Source organism: Sorex fumeus, unplaced genomic scaffold (assembly GCF_029834395.1).
Source record: "Sorex fumeus unplaced genomic scaffold, SorFum_2.1 ptg000026l, whole genome shotgun sequence".
In the NCBI taxonomy this organism is placed as follows: Eukaryota; Metazoa; Chordata; class Mammalia; order Eulipotyphla; family Soricidae; genus Sorex; species Sorex fumeus.
The window spans coordinates 5,568,591-5,590,508 of record NW_026606083.1 but is presented as its reverse complement, the minus strand read 5'-3'; the positions used below and the strand labels follow the sequence as shown (position 1 = coordinate 5,590,508).

The 21,918-nt window shown below is 41.1% G+C and overlaps 1 protein-coding gene across 9 annotated transcripts in view; it reads right to left on the bottom strand.

Annotated features, from left to right (window-relative positions):
- Positions 1-21,918, bottom strand: part of ZMYND11 (zinc finger MYND-type containing 11) — a 96,023-nt gene that overhangs the window by 60,367 nt on the left and 13,738 nt on the right. For all 9 annotated transcript variants that reach the window (XM_056114752.1, XM_056114751.1, XM_056114750.1 and 6 more), the window contains one exon: positions 20,748-20,882. In XM_056114752.1, coding sequence (XP_055970727.1) covers positions 20,748-20,863 — 116 coding nt within the window. In that variant the 5' untranslated portion in view covers positions 20,864-20,882. The remainder of the gene's footprint in view (positions 1-20,747; positions 20,883-21,918) is intronic.

Sequence of the window (21,918 nt, the reverse complement as noted above, 5' to 3'; positions counted from 1 at the left end):
GTGGTATATTTTCTTAAGTAGCACTTCCCTTCAACATTTAGATTTGTATGTGTTTTTTTATCTTGATTTTCGGTATTATTCCTATTATTTTTACACAATTTTTTTCCATTTTGGTTTTGGAGCCACACCCACTGGTGCTCAGCAGGTAAGTCTAGTTCTGTACTTGCTGCTGTTGTTCTTGTTACTTCTGGTTTCTGGCCATACCCAGCAGAGCTCAGGAAGGCCCTATGTGATGCCAAGGATCAAATCTGGGTCAAATGTGCACATGGCAAATGCCTTCCCATGTGCTTTCTCTCCAGTCCCCCAGATGTGTGCAGGCAGATGCTCCCTGTGTTAGGAAACCAAGACAGATGTTTCTCCAGATAAAACACGCACTCCAGAAGTTTGAGCCTGCTCCTCGGCCCACTGGAGAGAACCAAGATTATATTCCACGAATTAAGAGACAGAAACAGCAATTTGGGTTTGAGATACATTACAATGTCTATCTAGTCCTTTATTTTCACTTCACTTATCATCATTCATGGAATATAATATCTAACAGAATGTCAAATATCTGAACTTTTCTGTAAGTTAAGTCAGGGGGAGGGGCGGTATGGAGAGTTGGGGTCACACCTGGCAGTGCTTCACTTCCATTTGTATAAAATTAATCTGACAAAGGACACAAATGCAGAAAAGCATTATTTTTGACATCATGAAATTTTGTATGAAAAATAATGTATCTAAATAAATCTCCACATGGGCCAGAAGAGACAGTACAGTAGGTAGGACACTTGGCTTGCACAAGGCCAACCTAGAATTGACACCCAGAACCACTGTCCCCAAGCCCCGCCAGGAGTGATCCCTTACAGAAGCCCTAAACACTGCAAAATATGGCCCAAAATCCAGTAAGTAAATAATGTCCATAACATTTATAAAGATATTTAGGGTGGGAAACAGAATACAATTTAGATCTTGAAACTTAACATTTTTGTTTTGGTGGTGCCAGGGCTCAAACCCAGGGTCTCATGTAGCAAGTGGTCTACCAGGGAGTTGTATTTACCAATCCTAAATTCCCCACCCTCCACCCCAGTTTTCAGGCCACTCCTGGCAGTGCTCAAGGCTTACTCCTGGCTCTTCACTCAGGGATCACTTCTGACAGGGCTCACAATGCCTGCTAATCGCCCTACCTGCTGTACCACTGCTCCTACCCTTATGTGAGAAACTTTGTTATAAACTTTGTGACTTTGGTAGGAGGGGACCATTCTGTGCCCTTACCAAAATAACTTTGGTAAGGGCACAGAAAGTGAAGAATACAATGTAAGAAACTGCTCCATTAATATTAGTTTTCAAGTTTTTATTTAGGCACCATAATTTATATAGCTGTTAATAGTTCCATAGTTAATAGGAAAGCTGTTAAGAGCTTTCCTCCCCGCTCCGACCAGGGCTCCAGCAGCCGAAGACCTCCAGGACCAGCCACTACCATGCTGAGACCACCCTCCGCATACATGAAGGTACTGGCAGAGGGACAAAGCCACGCGGGTTCCGGGGCCGAGATCTCCAAGCCTACTCGGATTGGGGCTGAGCATCTTCCACCCAGATCCTCCAAATTCCAGTAGGCGGGGGTCACACCCACCAACTGGCACCGTGTAATCCCATCAGCGGCCAAGACTCAGAGACTATAAAAACCAGCTCCCGGAACCGTGCGGCCGCATTTGCGGCCACGCAACATCTTATTATGACATCTTATTACCTCATTCCTACTTTGGACAAACCGAATGTAGCCTGCCCACACGGCAGAGTCTGGCAAACTCCCCGTGGCATACCCAATAAGCCAAATACCAGTAACAATGATGGGTCTCATTCTCCTAAAGAGCCTTGAATATAATCTCAGGGCTAGGATGAAGGAGACGTTACTGGGGCCTGCTCAAGACAATCGACGAATAACAGGATGATTTGTGATTTTGTGATTTGTTAATAGTTCCAGGCATACAATGGTCCAACATCCCAGGCCACCACTCGAGTTCAGTGTTTCTCTGCAATGTCCCTAACTCCCCTCTCAGAACCCCCACCCTCCCCACATCTCCCTAGCAACTCGATCTATTAAGTCAACTCTCAGGGTCTGTCACCATTGACCACATGATATTTACTCCGCATGTTTCTTTATATTCCACACAAGAGATCACTCTATCTGTGCCCCTCTCTCAGGCTCACTTGACTTAACCTGACACCCTCTGGTTTCATCCACAAGGCAGTGAACTGCAGGATATCACCTTTTCCTATAGCCAAGTAGCGTACTATCGTGTATGTACACCATAGTCTCTTTATCGACTCCTCTGTTCCTGGGCCTTGGGTGGCTTCCAAATCTCAACGACCAGGAACAGTGCTGCTATGAACACAGAAGTAAAGATGTGTTTTTGAAATGCCATTTAAGGGTTCTTGAGGCCAAAAAAAGTGGAAATCAAAAAGGGGAATTACTGGACCATATTGCAACTCAAGTCTTAATTTTTTGATAAGTCTCTATATTTTTTTCCACAGAGACTGAATCAAGCCACATTTCTACCCCCAGTGTATGAGGATAAGGGTTCCTTTTCTCCACATCCCCATCAGCTATTTCTACTCTAGGATGTTTGTCAATCTCACTGCTGTACAGTGATACCTCATTACTGGTTTCTTGATTTGTTTTATTTGGGGTGGGAGCTGGGGAGAAAGGGTCATACACACTCCTGACTACCAGGAGTAATCATACAGAGACTACACCTGGCTTGAGCTTGAAAGGTTACTCCTGGTAATGCAAGGGGGATCACACAGTGCCAAGGATTTATCTAACGTGAACTACATGCAAGGACACATGCAATGCCCTAATCTCTGTACTATCTCTCTCTCCAGCCCCTCACTGTAGTTTTGATTTGCATTTCCTCAATGGTAAGTAATAATGATCACTTTTCCAAATATCTATTGGCCATCTGTATGTCCTGTTTGAAGAGAGTTAAAAAAAAAAGAAAACGGGTTCAATCCCCAGCACCATGTGGCTTCTGAGCATTGCCAGGTTATAACCCTAGAGGCTCCCAAGCAGCACAAAATGCTGACCTGTTTAATCTCTGTAAATGGCCTTGAGCCCCTTAAGTACACCCATAGGAGTCCGGGGGGGAAAAAAGATGACAAAAAGAAACAAGTTTTAAATTAAATATATTGATACACCTAGAGAACCATGCCACCAATAAAAATAGATTAGGTAATTCAAACCAATCCTTGCACTGAAAATTAGAAAAGCAAACTAAAAGAAAACAATTCTTTTAATTTAGGAGCATCTTCATACTCAGGAGGCAACTGGGGGTCTCATCAGGTAATCAAAACACTGAGCAACACATGTGGCCAGGACAATCCAGATGCCTCAGCAAAATAACTTAGCGCACGGTAAAGAGGGCCAAAGCAAGAAAACGGGAATAAGAGGTCCTCTTCAAAAATGCAGAGTTCCCTCTCCCCCTTCCTCCATGCTCCTCTCTCCACCTACTTCTCCCCATTCGATGGGTAGGCACCATACTGTGAAAACAAATACAGGAGCTGTAAATATATACAATATGCAATTATCAGTCTGTTCATGCAAGATATATATAATAATCTATCCCTCTCACTAAATACTAGGTACAGAAATGTACTGATCACAGACCTCTACAGTGACTAGGTGATGGGGAAAAAGCCAACAAAAAGATGCAAAATTTGTTAGCAGTTTTTCCATAATGCTTTTCAAAATTACTGAATTCCTGTTTTTATTTTTCCCTCATTTCTGAATTCATTAAAAATAATTTACCACATTCACCGAACATACTTATGAAGATTGCACTGTAGCACTGTCCACCCGTTGTTCATCGATTTGCTTGCGCGGGCACCAGTCAAGTCTCCATTTTGAGACTTGTTTCTGTTTTTGGCATACCAAATACACCACAGGGAGCTTGCCAGGTTCTGCCACGTGGGCAGGATACTCTCAGTAGCTTGCTGGGCTCTCCAACAGGGACGGAGGAATCAAACCCGAGTCAGCCGAGTGCAAGGCAAAAGCCCTAGCCACTGTACTAATCACGCCAGCCCCATGAAGACCAGGGGGTACTAGGAGCCAAGGGGATGGCTCAAAGAGTCAGAGGCCCAGGTCTGATCCTGGAACTATATGATCCCTCAAACTCCACAGGGAGTGACCCAAGTATCAAGCTCAGAATAGCTGTACTCCACCCTCAGCACCACTGGACGTGATCCCAAAACCAAAATACGTTAGGAATTAAGAGCTATTTTGTTTAAAACAATTACTGTTTGGAGCTGCAGCAATAGTACAGCAGGTAGGGTATTTGCCTTGTCTGAAGCCAAGCTGGGTTCAATCCCCGACATGGTCCCCCAAGCACCACCAGGAATAATTCCCAAGTGCAGAGTCAGGAGCATCTGCAAGTGTGACCCAAAAAACAAAAAATTTTTAAAAATTAAAAAAACAAACAACTGTTTTGATTTCTCCAGATGGCATGGTATAAATAATAACCTTAGATTTTTCTCTTCTAGATTTACTTAGTGACCTTAATTAAAAATAGTAAATCTTTCATTTTGGGGGCAGTGGTATTTTGGTTTTAGGGTAACACCCAGGAGTGTTTGGAGTCTGGGCTCAGTGTTCAAAGCATGTGTGTGTGTGTGTGTGTGTGTGTGTGTGTGTGTGGTGGTGGTGGGGGGGGGGGGGGAGATTGATCCTCTTGGCATTGTTCAGGAAATCATGAGATGTCACAGATGGAACCTGGGCTTCATGCTTAGCATGCAAACCATGCACCACACTCTAGCCCTCTATAGTTATTTGTCTTGTTTACTTTTTTGATTTTTGGGTCATGACAGTGCTCAAGGGCTATCCTGGCTGATCTCAGAAATGACCCCTGGGGGCTGGAGCGATAGCACAGCAGGTAGGGCATTTGCCTTGCACGTGGCTGACCTGAGTTCGATTCCCAGCATCCCATATGGTCCCCCGAGCACCACAAGGGGTAGTTCCTGAGTGCAGAGCCAGGAACAACCCCTGGGCATCACTAGGTGTGACCCAAAAAGAAAGAAAATAAATAAGAAGTGACCCCTTATGAAGGGGTGCTGAGGGGCTGGGGGGTGCATGTGTGATGCTAGGGATCAAATCAAGATGGGCTGCAAGAAAGGCAAGCATGCACCTTTATCTCCTTCTGGCACCTTCTTTGGTTATTTTAAGATTAGGCAGAAACACGCACCTCTTTCACATAAGCAAGGTTTTCATTTTGGAGGAATAAAGCACTTTCCCTAAGACATGCAAACCACTTATTCTACTGTAAACTATGGTTGCATTTAATAAAAAGAAAAACAGCTTCAATAACCAAAAGCATTCCATTTTAATAGAGACAAATACATATAACGATGCAAAAATCACGAGTCTGAGAATAACACAGCTGTTTTGTATCTGAAATGAACATATTTTGGGCTGGAGAGGTAGCACAGTGGGTAGGGAGTTTGCCTTGCACACAGCTGACCCGGGTTCAATTCCCAGCATCCCATATGGTCCCTGAGCCCCGTCAGCAGTAAATCCTGAGTGCAGAGTCAGGAGTAACCCCTGTGCATTGCCGGGTGTGACCAAAAAACAAGCAAAAAATATAAATAAATAAAATGAACATATTTTGAAATAGAATGCAAGTTGTAAAGGTGTAGGGACTCCAGTGGTACTTGGGAGGGCTGTGTAGTGCCAGAAATGGAATTCAAGGCTCCTAATACATGAACCATACATCCAGCACCAAGTCATCTCCCCAATCGTCGTGCAATTTCTTATACTTTAACTTCTCTTTACTTTTTAAAAATATGGACACACTAGGCAGTGCTGGAGAGAGGGGAAGTAGACACCCCGGTCACACCAGGCACTGGAGGCGGGGGTGGGGGGGTAAAAAGGGGTGTGTGTGGTGGTAAAAATCAAATTCAGAGCCTCACACACATGCCTGATAAATACTATTACTTCGGTTATTTCCCTGAACTCCTATACAGGAAAGTAACCTCATACAAGACTGTCTCTGACAATAATCTTAGCCTACAACTCGGTCACAAGGTCAACTTTTGTCTTCTGACACATAAAAATTAATGTATAATACCCTTATAAAAACCTAAACACAAGTTTCTTTCTGGTTTTATTTCTACTAGAAATAGCTATTGTGCATCTCAGTAACTGATTCAATGAGGACACACTATTATGACTATAATGGCCCTAAGAAAAGCGTAAGTTCAAATTTAGAGGAACAGATCTATAACTTCATGAAAACTTTTCATAAACTTTTTTATCTTAGTTTTGTTCCTGGCTCTGTACACATTCTAGACTTAATTACTCTTTCCCTTATTCTTTTCTTCTTACATATATATTTTACATTGCTCTATATTTTTCTAAGTGTTCCAAATATTTTGACTTGAATAGATGTGGCTTACTTCTAACAATTTCTATCTTTGTTGTCTACGCACCAATATCCAACTACAATGAAGAAGAAATTGAGAAGTTTTACATGGAGCTGGAGAAGTTCTATAAAGAAGACCACACCTTCTACAAGAGCACTGTCGGTGATTTTAATGCCAAGATAGGACTGAGAAGATCAGCCAAATCGGGACCCAAGGCCTAGAATGGAACAAACAGGGTGAGAGATTGTCTGAGTTCATCATGTTGACCCCGACCTTGCAAGGTAACTCACAGTTCCAGAAGGCCAAATTTTACCGGTGGACAGTTCCACAACAAAACTGACCACATCATTTCAATCGAAGATTCTGCCTGACCAATGTCGCTGTTGTCCCAAAATTCCAAAAGGGGTCAGACTACCATCTCCTTCGTGCAAAATTCTACTTCACGGAGCGGGGAGAAAGGGCTACAAAGTTTAAGAAGAGAACGCCCACAACGACCACCAAATGGGAGCTCTTTGGCACTATTACAGCAACGTGTGAAGATGCTGTCATTGACGACATCGACGAAGAATACAATCAACTGGTTCAGTACCTCAATGATTGTGCGAGGAACGCTGAGAGAGAGATAGCCACAAAAAGACGCCTGTCTTCAGAAACTCTCGAGCTCATTCGCCAATGTGGTTTGGCGCAAGTCTCAGGGAATCACAAGCGAACGTCCGAGCTCACAAAGCAGTGCAGAGAAGCAATAAAGGAAGACCTCAATGAGAGAAGAGCAGCCGTGCTGGCTGATGCAGCAGAAGCCGGGAAAAGCATTCGCAATGCCTGCCAGTCCTTCGCCAACTACAAGATCAAGAGGACTGCCCTCCAACGTCCTGATGGATCTATCACATCTTCCAGAAGGGCAATGGAAAAGATTATCCATGACTTCTACTTGGATCTCTTCAATAGCCACGTCCACCTGCCCACATACCAAATTCCGCAGGATGGATATGTCGTTCCCAACATTCTATCTTCCAAAATCCAACACACCATTTCATCGGTAAAGAAGCGAACAGCACCCGGCCCAGACAAGGTCAGACCCAAACACCTGAAGAATCTGCCGTAAGTACTCATCAATACACTGGCTCGGCTCTTCACACACTACCCATCTGAATGCAACGTTCCATCCCAATAGCACAGCAGGTAGGGTGTTTGCCTTGCACGTAGTTGATCCGGGTTAGATTCCCAGAATCCCATATGGTTCCCTGAGCATCGCCAGGATAATTCCTGAGTGCAGAGCCAGGAGTAACCCCTGTGCATCGCCAAGTGTGACCCAAAAAAGAAAAAGAAAAAAAAAAAAAAACCCTTAGCTCCCAAATTGAAAATTCCAAATACCCTTCAGCAGATGAATAAATTTTAAAAACTGTGATATATACAAAATAAAACACTACTTAGTAAGGAAAAAAATAACTGTCACTGTAACTGTCCTCCCATTGTTCATCAATTTGCTCGAGCGGGCCCAGTAACATTGTGAGACTTGTTACTGTGTTTGGCATATCAAATACATCACGGGTAGCTTGCCAGGCTTTGCTGTGCAGGCCAGATACTCTCGATAGCTTGCTGGGCTCTCTGAGAGGGGCGGAGGAATCGAACTGGGGTCGGCCATGTTGACTACATGCAAGGCAAACTCCCTACCTGCAGTGCTATCTCTCCAATCCAAGGGAAAAAAAAAACAAAAGGACTATATACACATAAGCAATATCAAAACTTGCTGACCAAGAAAAAAAGCTATCTTCCTGGTATAAGATTCTAAAACAGGGAGCAAGGCTGTGGCTCCATGGCAAAGTGCACACCTTGAATGCCTGAGACCATGAGACCTGAGGTCAATCCTTGGCACCACCAGGAAAAAAAAAAAACCACCTAATCATAGAGTAAGAAAGCAATTGCTGGACCACTGCCCAGGCTCTGGGCAGGAAGACTCCACAAAGGAGGACAAATAAACTTTTGGGACAGTGACAACTTACTGTGTCTTGACTGAAATGGTGTTACACCACCTGAATGGGCATTAACCACAGCCAGTTAGTTAATAGGGAAGTTGATAGAATTAGTCTAGCTCAATTACTGAAAGGATAAGAGATTGCAGGGAGAAAAACCTACATTCACTCAGCAAATACTGTTGAATCAAATGGCATTTTCCACTGCAAGCTGCCTGACATACACTGATACACTAAAGAAAAAAAGCTCACTACCCATAAAGCAAGATCAAAGTACACACATTGAGTGCATGAGAGCTGAGTCAATAACCCCCCCCCCAAAAAAAAACATATTACACAAGAATTCTTCAGTCTTTCTTTTTTTGTCTGTTTTTAAAGAATCAGATAGATCGGTCTTTTGAATTCTATAACCTGACAGACCAAAGCTGGAGATGGTACAGGGATAAAGGCATTTGCCTGGCATGCAGCGATTTGCTCCCTCACACCATATGGTTACCAGAGCATGCTAGGTACAGCCCTGGAGGAACCCCAAGCCCCACAGGAACGGCCCAAGCAAGCCTGGCACCACAGGCCTGCGCAGCATGGCACATTTGAGATCTCACAACGAAGCGCCAGCCTGGCTAGCTGAGAATTACCCGAAGGGGCCCCTTGGTACCCTCGCCCCCCTCACCAGACACGTACAAGAGGGAGAGTCACAGAAAAATTAAAACTGCATTCTTACCTACCACCTCACAAAAAGAAAACAAAAGGTAGACTGAAGAACCAACTGTGAAAGGTTTAAAACAATGAAGTTAGTTGAAGAAAATGTAGAACAGATATTCCTGTAGTCTTATTAAAGTAAGAAGCTTAATTTAATATTTCAACAGCACAGAACATTGGGTACAACAAGACTGATTTTGTTGTTGTTGGCTTTTGATCACACCCAGAGATACTGCAAAGGCTTACTCCCGGCTGTGTGCTCAAGGATCAGTCCTTACAGAAAGTAGGGGGGATCAAACCCATAGAACTCAATGCAAGGCAAGCACCCTAACACTCCAGCTCACAAAAAAGAATTTAACCATACCAACATTTTAGATTTCTGTTCAACTTTTTTGTGGGGGGAAAAATACACAAGTGACAAATGAGAAAAGTTATTTAAAAGCATTAAAATGCAAAAATTGTGTATAAGTAGAACATATAACAGTTCTAACGCCATCTCTTCAAGCACCAGCTGCTGGATTTCTGACCAAAACCTAAACAAAACAAAAAAACCCTCTACAATCCAATGTATATACCTATAAAACAAAATAACAAAGTCAACTGCAAATGGCTTTAAAAACTAAAGAGACTGAAATTACATAATGTCACCTTACAACAAAACATCCTCCTCCTTTTTCCTCCCAAAGTGTTTTATAAATCAAACTTGTATGTATCAGAAATATATATTATATATGAATGTCAAACATATATATGTACAAAATTACTTATTTTGCTTAACCATTACAGATTTGAAACACATTCACTATTCCCCTTAGCTATGGTGGATATTCCAATGTTGTCATTAATGGTGTGTCTACCAGATATCTGAAAAGATCAATGCACACTTATGTTCATGACCGTGCTATTTACAACAGGCCAAGATCTAGAGAGAATACAAGTGCCCGAGGGCAGGTGAATGGATAAAAGAAGATGTGGTCTACGTACATAATGGAGTACCATTCACCCATTAGAAAAGGCATCTTGCCGTCTGCTACAATTTGGATGTAACTGGAGGGGTTGTCATGCTTAGAGAAATAAATCAGAAGAAGGACTACAAGATGATCTCACTAATAAGGAGTACACAAAGAAGTAAAGCCAGGGAACAGACAAAGTCAAATTAAAACATACCTGCTGACTCAGAGCACAGAGACAAGATTACTTGAGGGGGCAGGGAGAAGATCAGAGAGGCTCCAGTGGTCTAAGATTAAGTATTGGCTGTTAAGTATTTTAATAACAGGTAGAGAGTAAAAACATGTACCCCTACCACATACATACACATGCAAGTAAACCAACATCACTTCCATCACCTCAATTAAAAAAAATTAAAAATAAAGTCTCTCATTTGGTGTTCTCTACCTTTTCATCCCTTTTGCCTATTAACCTTGCAGTCCCTTTGCTTTGACCCCTCATTCCCATCTCTGCCTGACCAAATCTTATCCAAATGCAGTCACAACTAATTCCAGACTCCTCATCTGGTGTTCTCAGCTGTCTCAGAGCCATCAACACTCTGTTCCCCTCAAACGAGGCCTATGGTGTTCCTGACACCTTTCACTCACATGGGGCCAAGTTCTGTTCTATCTATGGTAGCTAAGCTGCATTCTGTCCATGGTACCGCTCACAATTTGACACTATTAATTCATTTTTTGAATTGTTATTTGTACTTTTCTGGGTTTTGTTTATATTTTCTTGATAGGAACTGCAAAGAAATGTCAAACACGTGACGACAGCTAGACAGCAATCCAAGCCAAGGTGAGTATCACAAGAATCTGGCACCAGGGGGCTGGAGAGAGCACAGTAGGTAGGGTGCAGGCTTTGCATGCAACCAACCTGATTCTATCTCCTGACACCCCATATGGTACCCTATTCCCCACCAGGAGTGAACTCTGAGCACACAATCAGGCACTGCCAGCTATGACCCACAAAATGAAAACAAGCAAAAAGAAAAAAGAATTTGGCACATAATGAGCCAGAGATAGTACAGCCGGTAAGGTGCTAGCCTTGCACACAGCCCATCTGATTTCAATCCCGAGCCCTTCATCATGTGATCCCTGAGCACAAAGTCAGGAGTACGCCCGGAGTTAAAACAGGCATGGCTGAAATATTTAAAAAAAAAAAATCTGGCACACTACTTGGAAAACCTCAGGGTAGAACTGTAGTTTGTTATTCAGACTATAGCTTGTTATTTATACATATGGTTGTACAAAATAAAACAATAATAATACCCATGGTAAATCATATCTCCCAACCTACCACAAAAAAGATACATTTTTGAAAAAAGTCCACATAGTGTGAAACCAGAGAGTGAGTAACACTGGGAAGAATTCTTTGGACTATGTATCTAACACTAATATGTATAGATAGTTTTAAAACTAACTTATTTCCAAAGAAGTAACTTAGGCATCTGCCCATTTTCCTCTTCTCCAGTAACGCTAATGAAGGACTAAACACTGACAAAGACAGAGCAAAATTGTAATACTTTAAGTAAACAGTTGATAAAAATCACACGTTTCATAAACCTGAACTGAAGGTAAGAAAAATAAGGAAATGTGTACCTAGTTGCAACTTCAAAGGTAACCTACAAAGAAGACTTACAGTTTGGATTTAGTCTATCTGTAGCGACAGGAAGAACTCCAGGAGAACTCAGACATTTCAATGCCAAACATGTCACAAGAAGTCAGAGGTCACATTTTCTAACTGGGGATTGACCCTAAAGCAAGCAATACATGTAATTAATTGATGCCCTATTCTGAGCATTAACTTGGATGGGACTAGTCTATCAGCACAACATTCACCTAATCATTTAGGCACTGAACACCTCTAGAAACACAGATCAATGGTATACGGACAGGAAGGAAACAAGATTAAATAGTTTTTCTAAGTAGTCAAAAAATAGCAGTTTTATCCTTCCTAGTGTTGCTAACTAACAAACAATACTGGCAGAAGTGAACATAACATTTTTTTCAACAGTATGTTCTTACATGACCTTTTATATGGAATTTCAATGCATGTTATAATTACCCCAATTTTTTAAAAAAGCATGTCTAAGTTAGTCTCATTAAATATTAAAATATAGGTGACACTTAAAAAAATAACATGACACAAGCATTGAATTATCATGGGAACCACAGGCAGTGGAAGTCTAGATTTGTCTATACCGGTTTCTCTTGATTCCTATTTCTCTGCTCATTGATCTGAAAACATGGCCAACATTGTGATCTTAAGCATAAAAATGTTGTGCCCGTTGATCATAAACCCTAACCAGTATAAATACTGTTCAGAATTAACAGACTTTCAAACCAAAAGAGAAACTTCTTCACCTAAACTGAAAATTGTAATTTTTTTATTTGTCCTATTTGTTTGGTTTTGTTTGGTTCTGTTTTTAGGCCCTACCTGGCAGTGCATAGGGCTTACTCCTGAGTCGGTGCTTGAGGATCACATCTGGTGGTGTTCAGGAGACTAAATGTGGTGCCAAGGACTGAATCCACTTCAGCCACAGGCAAAGCAAGCACCTTACCCACTGTACTAACTTTTCGGTTCTGTAATTTTTTCTATGATAAAATTAGTTTCCACTTACTTGTCCCATTTTATGATAATTAAACATCATAAGACATCTTTTAGCTTCTAAGACATACTTTTTAACTGAAAGACTAAAATGTATCTGTTTAGCTCAAAAAGAAGACAACCAGGGGCTGAAGCAATAGCAGAGTGGGTAGGGTATTTGCCTTGCACAGGGCTGACCTGGGTTTGATTCCCAGCATCCCTTATGGTCCTCTGAGCACCGCCAGGAGTAATTCCTGAGTGCAAGTGCAGAGCCAGGAGTAGCCCCTGTGCATCGTCAGGTGTAACCCAAAAAGCAAAAAAAAAAAAAAAAAAAAAAGGAGGACAACTGTAAAGTTTCATATCAATAAATCCAATTTATTAATATAAGGTTTTAAATCAGAAGGAAGGCACAACCTTTCTAGGTCAAACATGAATTACTTTGATTTCAGATGGACTCTTTTCATAAAAATACTTTTATCCCAAAATAATAGAATTCAGTTTTTTCCCCATTCTCAGTTGTTTTTAAATACTCATTTATTCTATGACTCTCAATAGCAGTGATTCTCGAATTTATAAATGTACCTTTCCCTACTATTCCTTGAACAAGATAATAGCAGTTTTCATTTAAAAATGAAATGTAAAGAGAGGGGAAAAGGAGGGGAGGGGAGTGATAGACATAGAGTCTACAGAGTGGGGAGGGGAGGTAGGACAGACAGACCCAGACCTCTTTCCTAGAAGGGAGAATAATCAATAATAGATCCATATTATTGTGACCTTGAAAGTTAGGTTATCATCGGTTAGGTGAAAGAGACATTTGCAACACCGGAAAACTCTATTTTGTTACTGAGATATGGAGGTTATTATTATTCCCTGTGTTTTCAATGAACTTTGAGGATCTGAACTCTCTTCACTCATGAAATTTTTGGAAAGGGGCCATGGGGGACCACGTGGTGGCAGGGATCAAACTGGCACCACCTGCCTGTAAAGACTGCGCTCCAGTCCTTTTAACTACCTACCAGGCCCTGAAATTCTGTTGCTTTTATAGAACTTAGATCAAATTAAGGCCTGCATATGTACTAGGCATGTGCTCCATCTCGAAATCTCTCTCCATCCCTCTGGAATTCCATTTCAAACTTCAATACTAGCTACTGTCACTATATTTAACCATCCTGTGGTTTGAAGATGACACTGTTACACAGTCTGACACTGTCATTGTCACTGTCCTCCCATTATTCATCGATTTGCTAGAGCAGGCTCAGTAATGTCTCCATTGGAGACTGTTGTTACTGTGTTTGGCATATCGAGTACATCACAGGTAGCTTGCCAGGCTCTGCCATGTGGGCGAGATACTCTCGGTAGCTTGCTAGGCCCTCCGAGAGGGGCGGAGGAATCAAACTCGGGTCAGCCATGTTGCCTGCGTGCAAGGCAAACGCCCTACCACGTGCTATTGCTTCAGCCCATCTAGTCTATATACAAACATGAAAAGTGTTCTTAGATATGTCTGTACTTGAATGTATTTACATTTCTTTTAACTCTGCGGTTGGATTCCAAAAGATACCTAATATCTCTAGCCATGATACTTTGTGGTTTTTTTCCTCAGAAAAATCACAAGACTGATGGGAGTTAAGAAGTTAGTGGAAGTAACACACATTTAACTTCTCCCAAATCTCTCCTGTACAATTATTCTAAGAGTTACCAAAGGAGCAAGAGATACAGTGCAGGACAGTGCAGTTGTCCCTGATTCAAATCCCCAGCACCCCATATGGTCTTCTAAGCATTGCCAGGAGTAACCACTGAGCCTGTCTAAACCCAGAGGTATACAACATCCAGAGTGGGCCATAAGATAAATTATGGACTCTGGAGGGTGGTGATGATGATGAGCAAATGATTATAATAAAGTCACCACCTGGTCAAGGTGCTTATACTGGAGGAGGCTGTGAACGAGTGAAGGCAAAGGTGTAGAAGAGAGTTCTGCATCTTCCTCTCAAGTTCATCAGAAATCTGAAACTGTTTTTTAGAAGGCCAGAGCAACAGTACAACAAGTAAAGCAGTTGCCTTGTATGCAGCAGACGCCCCATTCAATTCCCAGTACTGTTTATGCTCCCCTCAGCACTGCCAGGAGTGATCCCAGAACACAGAAATAGGAGTAAACCCTGAGCACAGTCTGGTGTGGCCCCAAAACCAAATCAAGCCCAAACACAAAAACCTGTTCTTTAAAAGGCCCCTACGGGTATTTGATCATTGTATAATTGAAACCCAAGCACAAAAATGTGTAAGTCTGCAACTGTACCTCATGATGTCTATTAAAAAAATTTTTAATTAAAAAAAAAGGCCCCTAAAATACACTAAATAAGAGTGTACGCATATAATGAATATATGTACAAAATGTTTTAATAGGGGGGATGGGATCACTACCAGTGGTGCTCTAGGGATTACTCGGAACTAGGGTCTAAACCCAAGTCTTCCTCTGCTGCAGAACAAGAAACGCCCTCAGTCCCCTCAACCCCAGACCGCTGTGTTTAACTTTTAAAGTGAAATTTTCAGGATTTGAAAATATATCTTAAATACTGTGCGTCAAAGAAAAACAACTTATGAACAATGTTGAGACATAAAATAGTACTAAACTTTTTTTTTAATTTTTATTAGTGAAACACCATAAGCTTTTTTTTTTTTAAGAGAAAGAAAGAATCTTTGGGAATCTAGGCAAAAAGAGAATACAACAGGAAGAAATTAAAGTTTCACCCATTTTTGGACAGTAATGCTTTTAAGTCAGAGCACACACACATATAGGATTCAAAGGGGGGGAAAGAAAGCTAAAGATTTTATGTTCAGCCAAACTGACCTTCCAATTATAAGCTTGAAAACAAAATATTTCTGACAGTCATGAATCAGAAACCCATGAAACTGGTAAGAATCTACAAGATGGTGCAGCTGCTGTGGAAAGCAATTTTAAGTATGCTTACAAAATTAAAAGTAGAACTCCTCTTGGAAATATCTATCAAAAGGAGAGCATATGCCTCAAACAGCTAGCTGCATCCCAGGTTCATTGCAGATTCATGCACAACAACTAAGATATGGACCCCACACAGAGAGTCCCAGATGGAGGTACTGGAGAGAGAAAAAACAATTGAAAAGTTGTAAATCCACAAAAAAAGGGACAAAAATATTGCCACTTGTGATGACACAGAATGATACTGAAGGCATTCTGCTCCATGAAATAAGCCAGGGAAAGACAAATATGTGATCACTCTTGTATGTGGACTCTACATAAACAAACCCAGGAACTGAGGTTGTGGCTATGCCTTGTGTGTGCAAAGCCCTAGGGTTTAATCATCCTTGACATACACAGAAAACACACACACAATGTATAATATCCGGGACAGCCAGGGCAGGCCCTGATGGCTCTCCCCATCACCGCCCCTGTTCGGGAGGGCCCGGGCCGCTCCCTCAGCTGGGGCGGCCCGGGGCATGGGGCAGAAAGCGGAAGAAACTAGGGCCAAATCAGTTGATTGATCAGATGCCGTTTATTCCATTCTCCCCACACGCCTACCCCAGTCTCTCTGAGCCTCCCATTATTGTCTCACACTCCCCTCATTCCTGTCTCTTCCTGTCTCTCCCGCCCACCTCTCTGTGCTCCATCTCGCAGCCTGGGCTCTCACTCTCCACGCGCTTGCTCCTGTATTCTTCGTCTACATCCTTCTCTCTCTGTCCCTCTTGCTAGTCTCTGGACACCCCATCTTGCTGCCCTGCTCTACCTCCTCTCTCCATCTCTCTCGTCTCCCCAACTCCCCAGCACTCTGGGCTGACACTGCACCCAGTCTGGTAGCCAAATCAACCTTCCTGAGGGCCACCAAGTTCAAAGTGAACACTACCTAAGAGGTATTCCAAAGCCCTTCCTGAATGCCTCAGGAAAAATACCCCAGTTCAGTAACTCTATCAACATCTTAATACTAGTTATTTTTGTATGGACACAGTAAGAGAGACATTGAGGCTTGTAGAGCGGCTCTCCTGGGAACATCTCACCACAGACTCAGACTACAGTGCTCAGGCCAGATTAATCTTTCCTAACCCTAGCAGGGTCCAAATATAGTTACTACTTTTTGGATAATGACAGCATTTGTCCATGACCAAGCTCTTAACTTATAGTTAAGCATTATGGCACTTTGGCCAGGCCCCTCTCGATGCCAGGGTAGCATGTAGCTTACCTCTTGCCCTGGTTCCATCCAGTCCCTCGTCGGGACCCTGCTTTTGGGGGTGGTAGGAAGTAAAGGCAGCTGAGGTTTAGGTCAAGAGAAGATGCCCAGGAGGAAAATATTACTGAGAGTCAAGTTACAACAGCATAGCATATACTGTCTTCTTGTGTCCAAACAAAAAGGACACTGCTCTAAATAAACTATGCAAAGGACTTAGGGAGAAGAGAAAAACAATATTTACAAGTCAACAGAGCACAAAGAAAGAAGTTACAAATAAACACAGAGGAATGGGAGTACTGTGATGGGAGCAACCCAATAAATCTAAACTACCTGAGGCTATGCAGGAAGGACAAAACCAGTGTTATCCTATAACACACACACACACACACACACACACACACACACACAGAGTTATCCTACAACACACACACACACACACCCTTAGATGCACAGAGGGTTCAAGCAATAGTACACAGAAAACACAGAAAACACACACACACACACACACACACCTTAGATACACAGAGGGTTCAAGCACTAGTACAGTGGGTAGGGCATTTGCTTTGCACTGGTCAACCTTAGTTTGATCTCACCAGGAGTATTCTCAAGTGCAGAGACAGGAGCAAGCCCTAAGCACCACCCAAACAAACAAACAAATATCAAAAACAAAAAATAGATACAAAGAACAGACTGGTGGCTACCAGAATGTATGAGTTGGAATGAGCAAAATGAGTGAAGGTGGTCAATAATACACTCTTCCAGCTATAAAATAGTAAGTCCTGAAAATATAAAATATGGCATGGCAGCTAATGACATAACTCCTGAGCACAGCATTTATTATGGCCCGAAAGCAAAAAAATAAACAAACAGACATACATAAAAGATAGCACTATGTTCAGACTTGGCTGTATTTAAGCAGAACAACTTGATTTAAAATTAGATCTAGATCTTAATAAAAATTCATCTAAGTCTTTAAAAAGTACTTGCTGGAGCTGGAGCTACAGTACAGTGGGGAGGGCATTTGCCTTAGACACAGCCAACCTGGGTTCAATCCCCAGCATCCCATATGATCCCCCGAGTACCGCCAGGAGTAACTCCTGAGTGCAGAACCAGGAGTAACCCCTGAGCATTGCCAGACGCAACCCAAAAAGCAAAAAAAAAATTAAAAATAAAAAAAAATTTTAAAGAAGACTGAAATCCAATCATAAACAACTTTGTATCTCACTGTAATTCAAATTTGGGTTTTACCCAAAAAATAAATAAATAAAAAGTACTTGCCTATTTAGAATACAAAAAAAGGATTACTGTTCAAAAGGAAAGGATCTGGTGCCAACTCAGAAGTTGTTTGTGTTTTAATTAACAGGAAAAATAAAAATGGGTGTCTAAGAAACAAAAATAAATAAATAAATAAATAAATAAATATAAAAGGAAAGGACTTGACTTTCTATTATGGTCCAATGTGTTGTCCTGACTCACGCTGGGGCAAGGCTAACAATGATGGTGAAATGCAGAAATCGAAAACTAACCAAGAAGCCCAGCACCAGGCTACGCAATGGACTCACAGTCTAGCACAGAAAGAACAAACTTGTAACTGGTATTATGAAAGATGAACAGGTTTGGGGGGAAGTGGAGAGAGGGCACTGTACTAGAAAGGTACAGTATATCTCTAGAACATTGGGAACCATTCTTAAACACTTACCCTGCAATTTTCATAGACCTGTTCTGATAGAAGAATGTTAAGACAAAGACTTAATTTACCTATACCAAACAGATAAATCATCGTGTTTATCTTAAGATCTATGTATCTTGGTACATTAAAAAGGCCTTCACACCCCTAAGGCGTGGGTTAGAGAAGAAAAAGAATGCTTATCAGAAATCCACACAAGACAATGCACAAACTTCCTCTACCACCTCTGTCCCTGACTGCAACTGAATGCATGTCTACGCAGGCACGCGCACGCACACACACACACACACACACACACACACACACACACACAGAAACAGGCATCAGGTCATGTACACACCTGCACTCTCCCTGTGACCCCAAATCAGCAAACCGCTGTATCCTAGCAGCAGAGTCCCAGCATCAAGTTTAGAGGCTCCCAGGGATCTCTGAAGATGCCGCCAGGGCATCATGAGGAGGCACCACGGGGTCTAGAGGACAGTCCAGATGATCAAAATAGCTTAATGACTTCAATGGAAAGGAAGTAGTGCCCTTATTTTCACATTTTGAAAATCTCATCAGGAAAACAATCACTGCTTTTCTTCTGGAGATTTAAAAAAAAATTATTTTTATGCCATTATCACCTCACCATGCTTTAATTTGTTACTAGGCCACATTTTTTTTTACTTTATTTGAATGACTAGTAAATACAGTGTTATATGTTGATTATACCTCAACTAGTCAACTGCAAAGACTATTATATCTAATTCTAATTATTAAATTATTTTTAACTTATTATGATTCTCCTTGTAGATGTCACATATTTTTCCTCTACCTATAGATCTAGGAATTTATGGGCAACTTAAAATATTCTAAGAATAAACACTGAGTTAAAGCAACATAAACCATTATTCCTTCACTCCCTACTACTCTCCCTGGTTACAAATATGGGGAAAAATATATGGTTCTCAATTATTTTACACACTAATAATGGCAAAAATAAGCATTTACGGGGAGGGGGTAGGAGTGCTATTTTTATTTTGAGGGGGAAGGGCACAGCACACCTAATGAGCTTATTCCTGGCTCTGACCTCAGGAGATCAGGGATCAAATCCAGATTGGTCGCATGCAAGGCAAACTTCCTACCCGCTGTACTATCTCTCTGTCAAGAATTTAAGTGTATAAACTTCTGTAAATTTTCTATTTTTCCACTTCTACAAACATCATCTCAAAATATAGAAGGAATAACTATAAAGAAATTCTATCTAAATTAAAAAAACTTTAAAATTATTAATTTAGCCATATTCACTTAAAAATCCTAAAAGATATATAACAAGACAAAAACTATTTCTTTTGAAAAACTCTCCTATAATCAGTAACATCTAGACAGTATTTACAGAGCGGTCTAACTCCTTTCTACCATGCATCTTTATATACCAAGAGAAACAGCAATAAAAACTGAGTAAAAAAAGTCTTTGTTATAAAGGACAGAATGAAAATATTAAAAGTTCTTGGGGCTGGAACAACAGCACAGCGGGTAAGGTGTTTACCTTGCATGCAGCCAAGCAGGATTTGATCCCTGACACCCCATATGATCCCCTAAGCACTCACCACTGAATGTAGAGCCAGGAGTAACCCCTGAGCATCGCTAGGTATGGCCCAAAACCAAAAACAATATAGTAGAAGTTACTGATAACAGAGGAATGAGTAAGGTGTTTTTTATTAAAGTATATGAATCATGCTTGTCCTTACATCAATGATTATGTGCCTTCTTGTTTTTTAAAATTTTTTTGGTTTTGGGCCATACCCAGCAGTGCTAAGGGCTTACTTCCTGGCTAGCACTCAGGAATTACTCTTTGAAGGGCATGGAGAACACACGGGATGCTGGGGATTGAATCCAGATGAGATATGTGCAAGGCAAGTACTCTCATTACCCACTGCACTACTGCTCTGGCCTGATTATGAGCTTTTTAAATGTAAGATTTATAATTTCTAGGAGTTCAAACGAAATTGGTAAATAAAAAACTACGTAAATAATACATACTGACATTTTCCTTACTTAATAATATCTCAAATAAAAGTTGCTTGGACATGTTTCTATATTTTTCTAACAAGTGTATATTCCTACAAGGTAATAAATGACTGACTATACAAACCACCATTGAGTTTCGTATTAATGTTCATTTCTAACCTCTTTTCCAAAGCCATATATGAGATTTTTATAATGCTGTTTCTGTTTACATTCACTTACTTTGTAATACGGTCTATGTTGGCGATTTGCTTCTGGTTCCGTATGATCTCGATGGCTGCCCAGAGATGTTGGATAGCTTTTGTATCCGCCTGTCGTCTTTTTGTTAAACGTGCCATGACCTGTTTGCTTCTTTAGCTGTAGGAATAGACAAAAACATAAGAAAAAAAAGTATGGATTACAAAATGAACTGTTATCAAAGTCAATTAAGACTATCTCTTTAGCAGGCTAAAGAGACAGTGGGTTAAGGTGCTTGCCTTGCATGCAGGTGACCAAGGTTCGATCCCTGGCATCCCCACATGGCCTGAGCCCACAAAGAGTGATTCTTGAGCACAGAGCTAGAAGCAAGCTCTGAGTACCAGTGGGTGTGATCAAAAAAAAAAAAACTGCAAAAACACCTGTATCACCAATTACTTTATAAAAATCATCATTGAATCTATTGCTTATAAAGAATGACATTTGAAAACCATAAAGTTAAAATGGTCTTTCCAAGAACAAGTGATAATTTTATACCATAATACAAAAAATTTATTTTTATTCTAAAGCAAAAATATTTATTTCTCTGACAGTATGCTCTGTGTAAACTTAAATGTCCTGGTCCTTCAGCTGATTATGTTCTCTGGTATTTCAGTTGATTATATTCATGGCTTAAAATTATAGGGGCTGAAGCAATAATACAGCAGGTAGGGCGTTTGCCTTGCATGCAGCTGACCTGAATTCAATCCCCAGCATCCCATATGGTTCCCCAAGCACCACCAGGAATAACCCCTGAGCATCACTGGGTGTAACCCAAAATGAAAAAAATATAAATATACATAGACTTGGACACATGAAAATGGCATTCTTTTATTCATTTTACTTTTGATTTGTTATCTGGACCACATCCAGAGATGCAAGAATTACTAACAGCAGGATGTTCAGGGGACACTCCTGGAAATGCTTGGGGACCACAGAGTGACAGGGAATGAATCTGGACCTTTCACATGAAAAGATGTGCTCCAGACCTTTGAGAAATCTCACTGATTTTATTTTTTTTAAATGAGAGCTACTTCTGATGGAGGTGTGCAGACTACTGATATACTAGAAGTTGACATGGGTGACCCAACATTATTAAAAATCCTCATGTGCTTAGATTATTTCTTATTATTAAGAAATAACATTGCTATTTTATCCA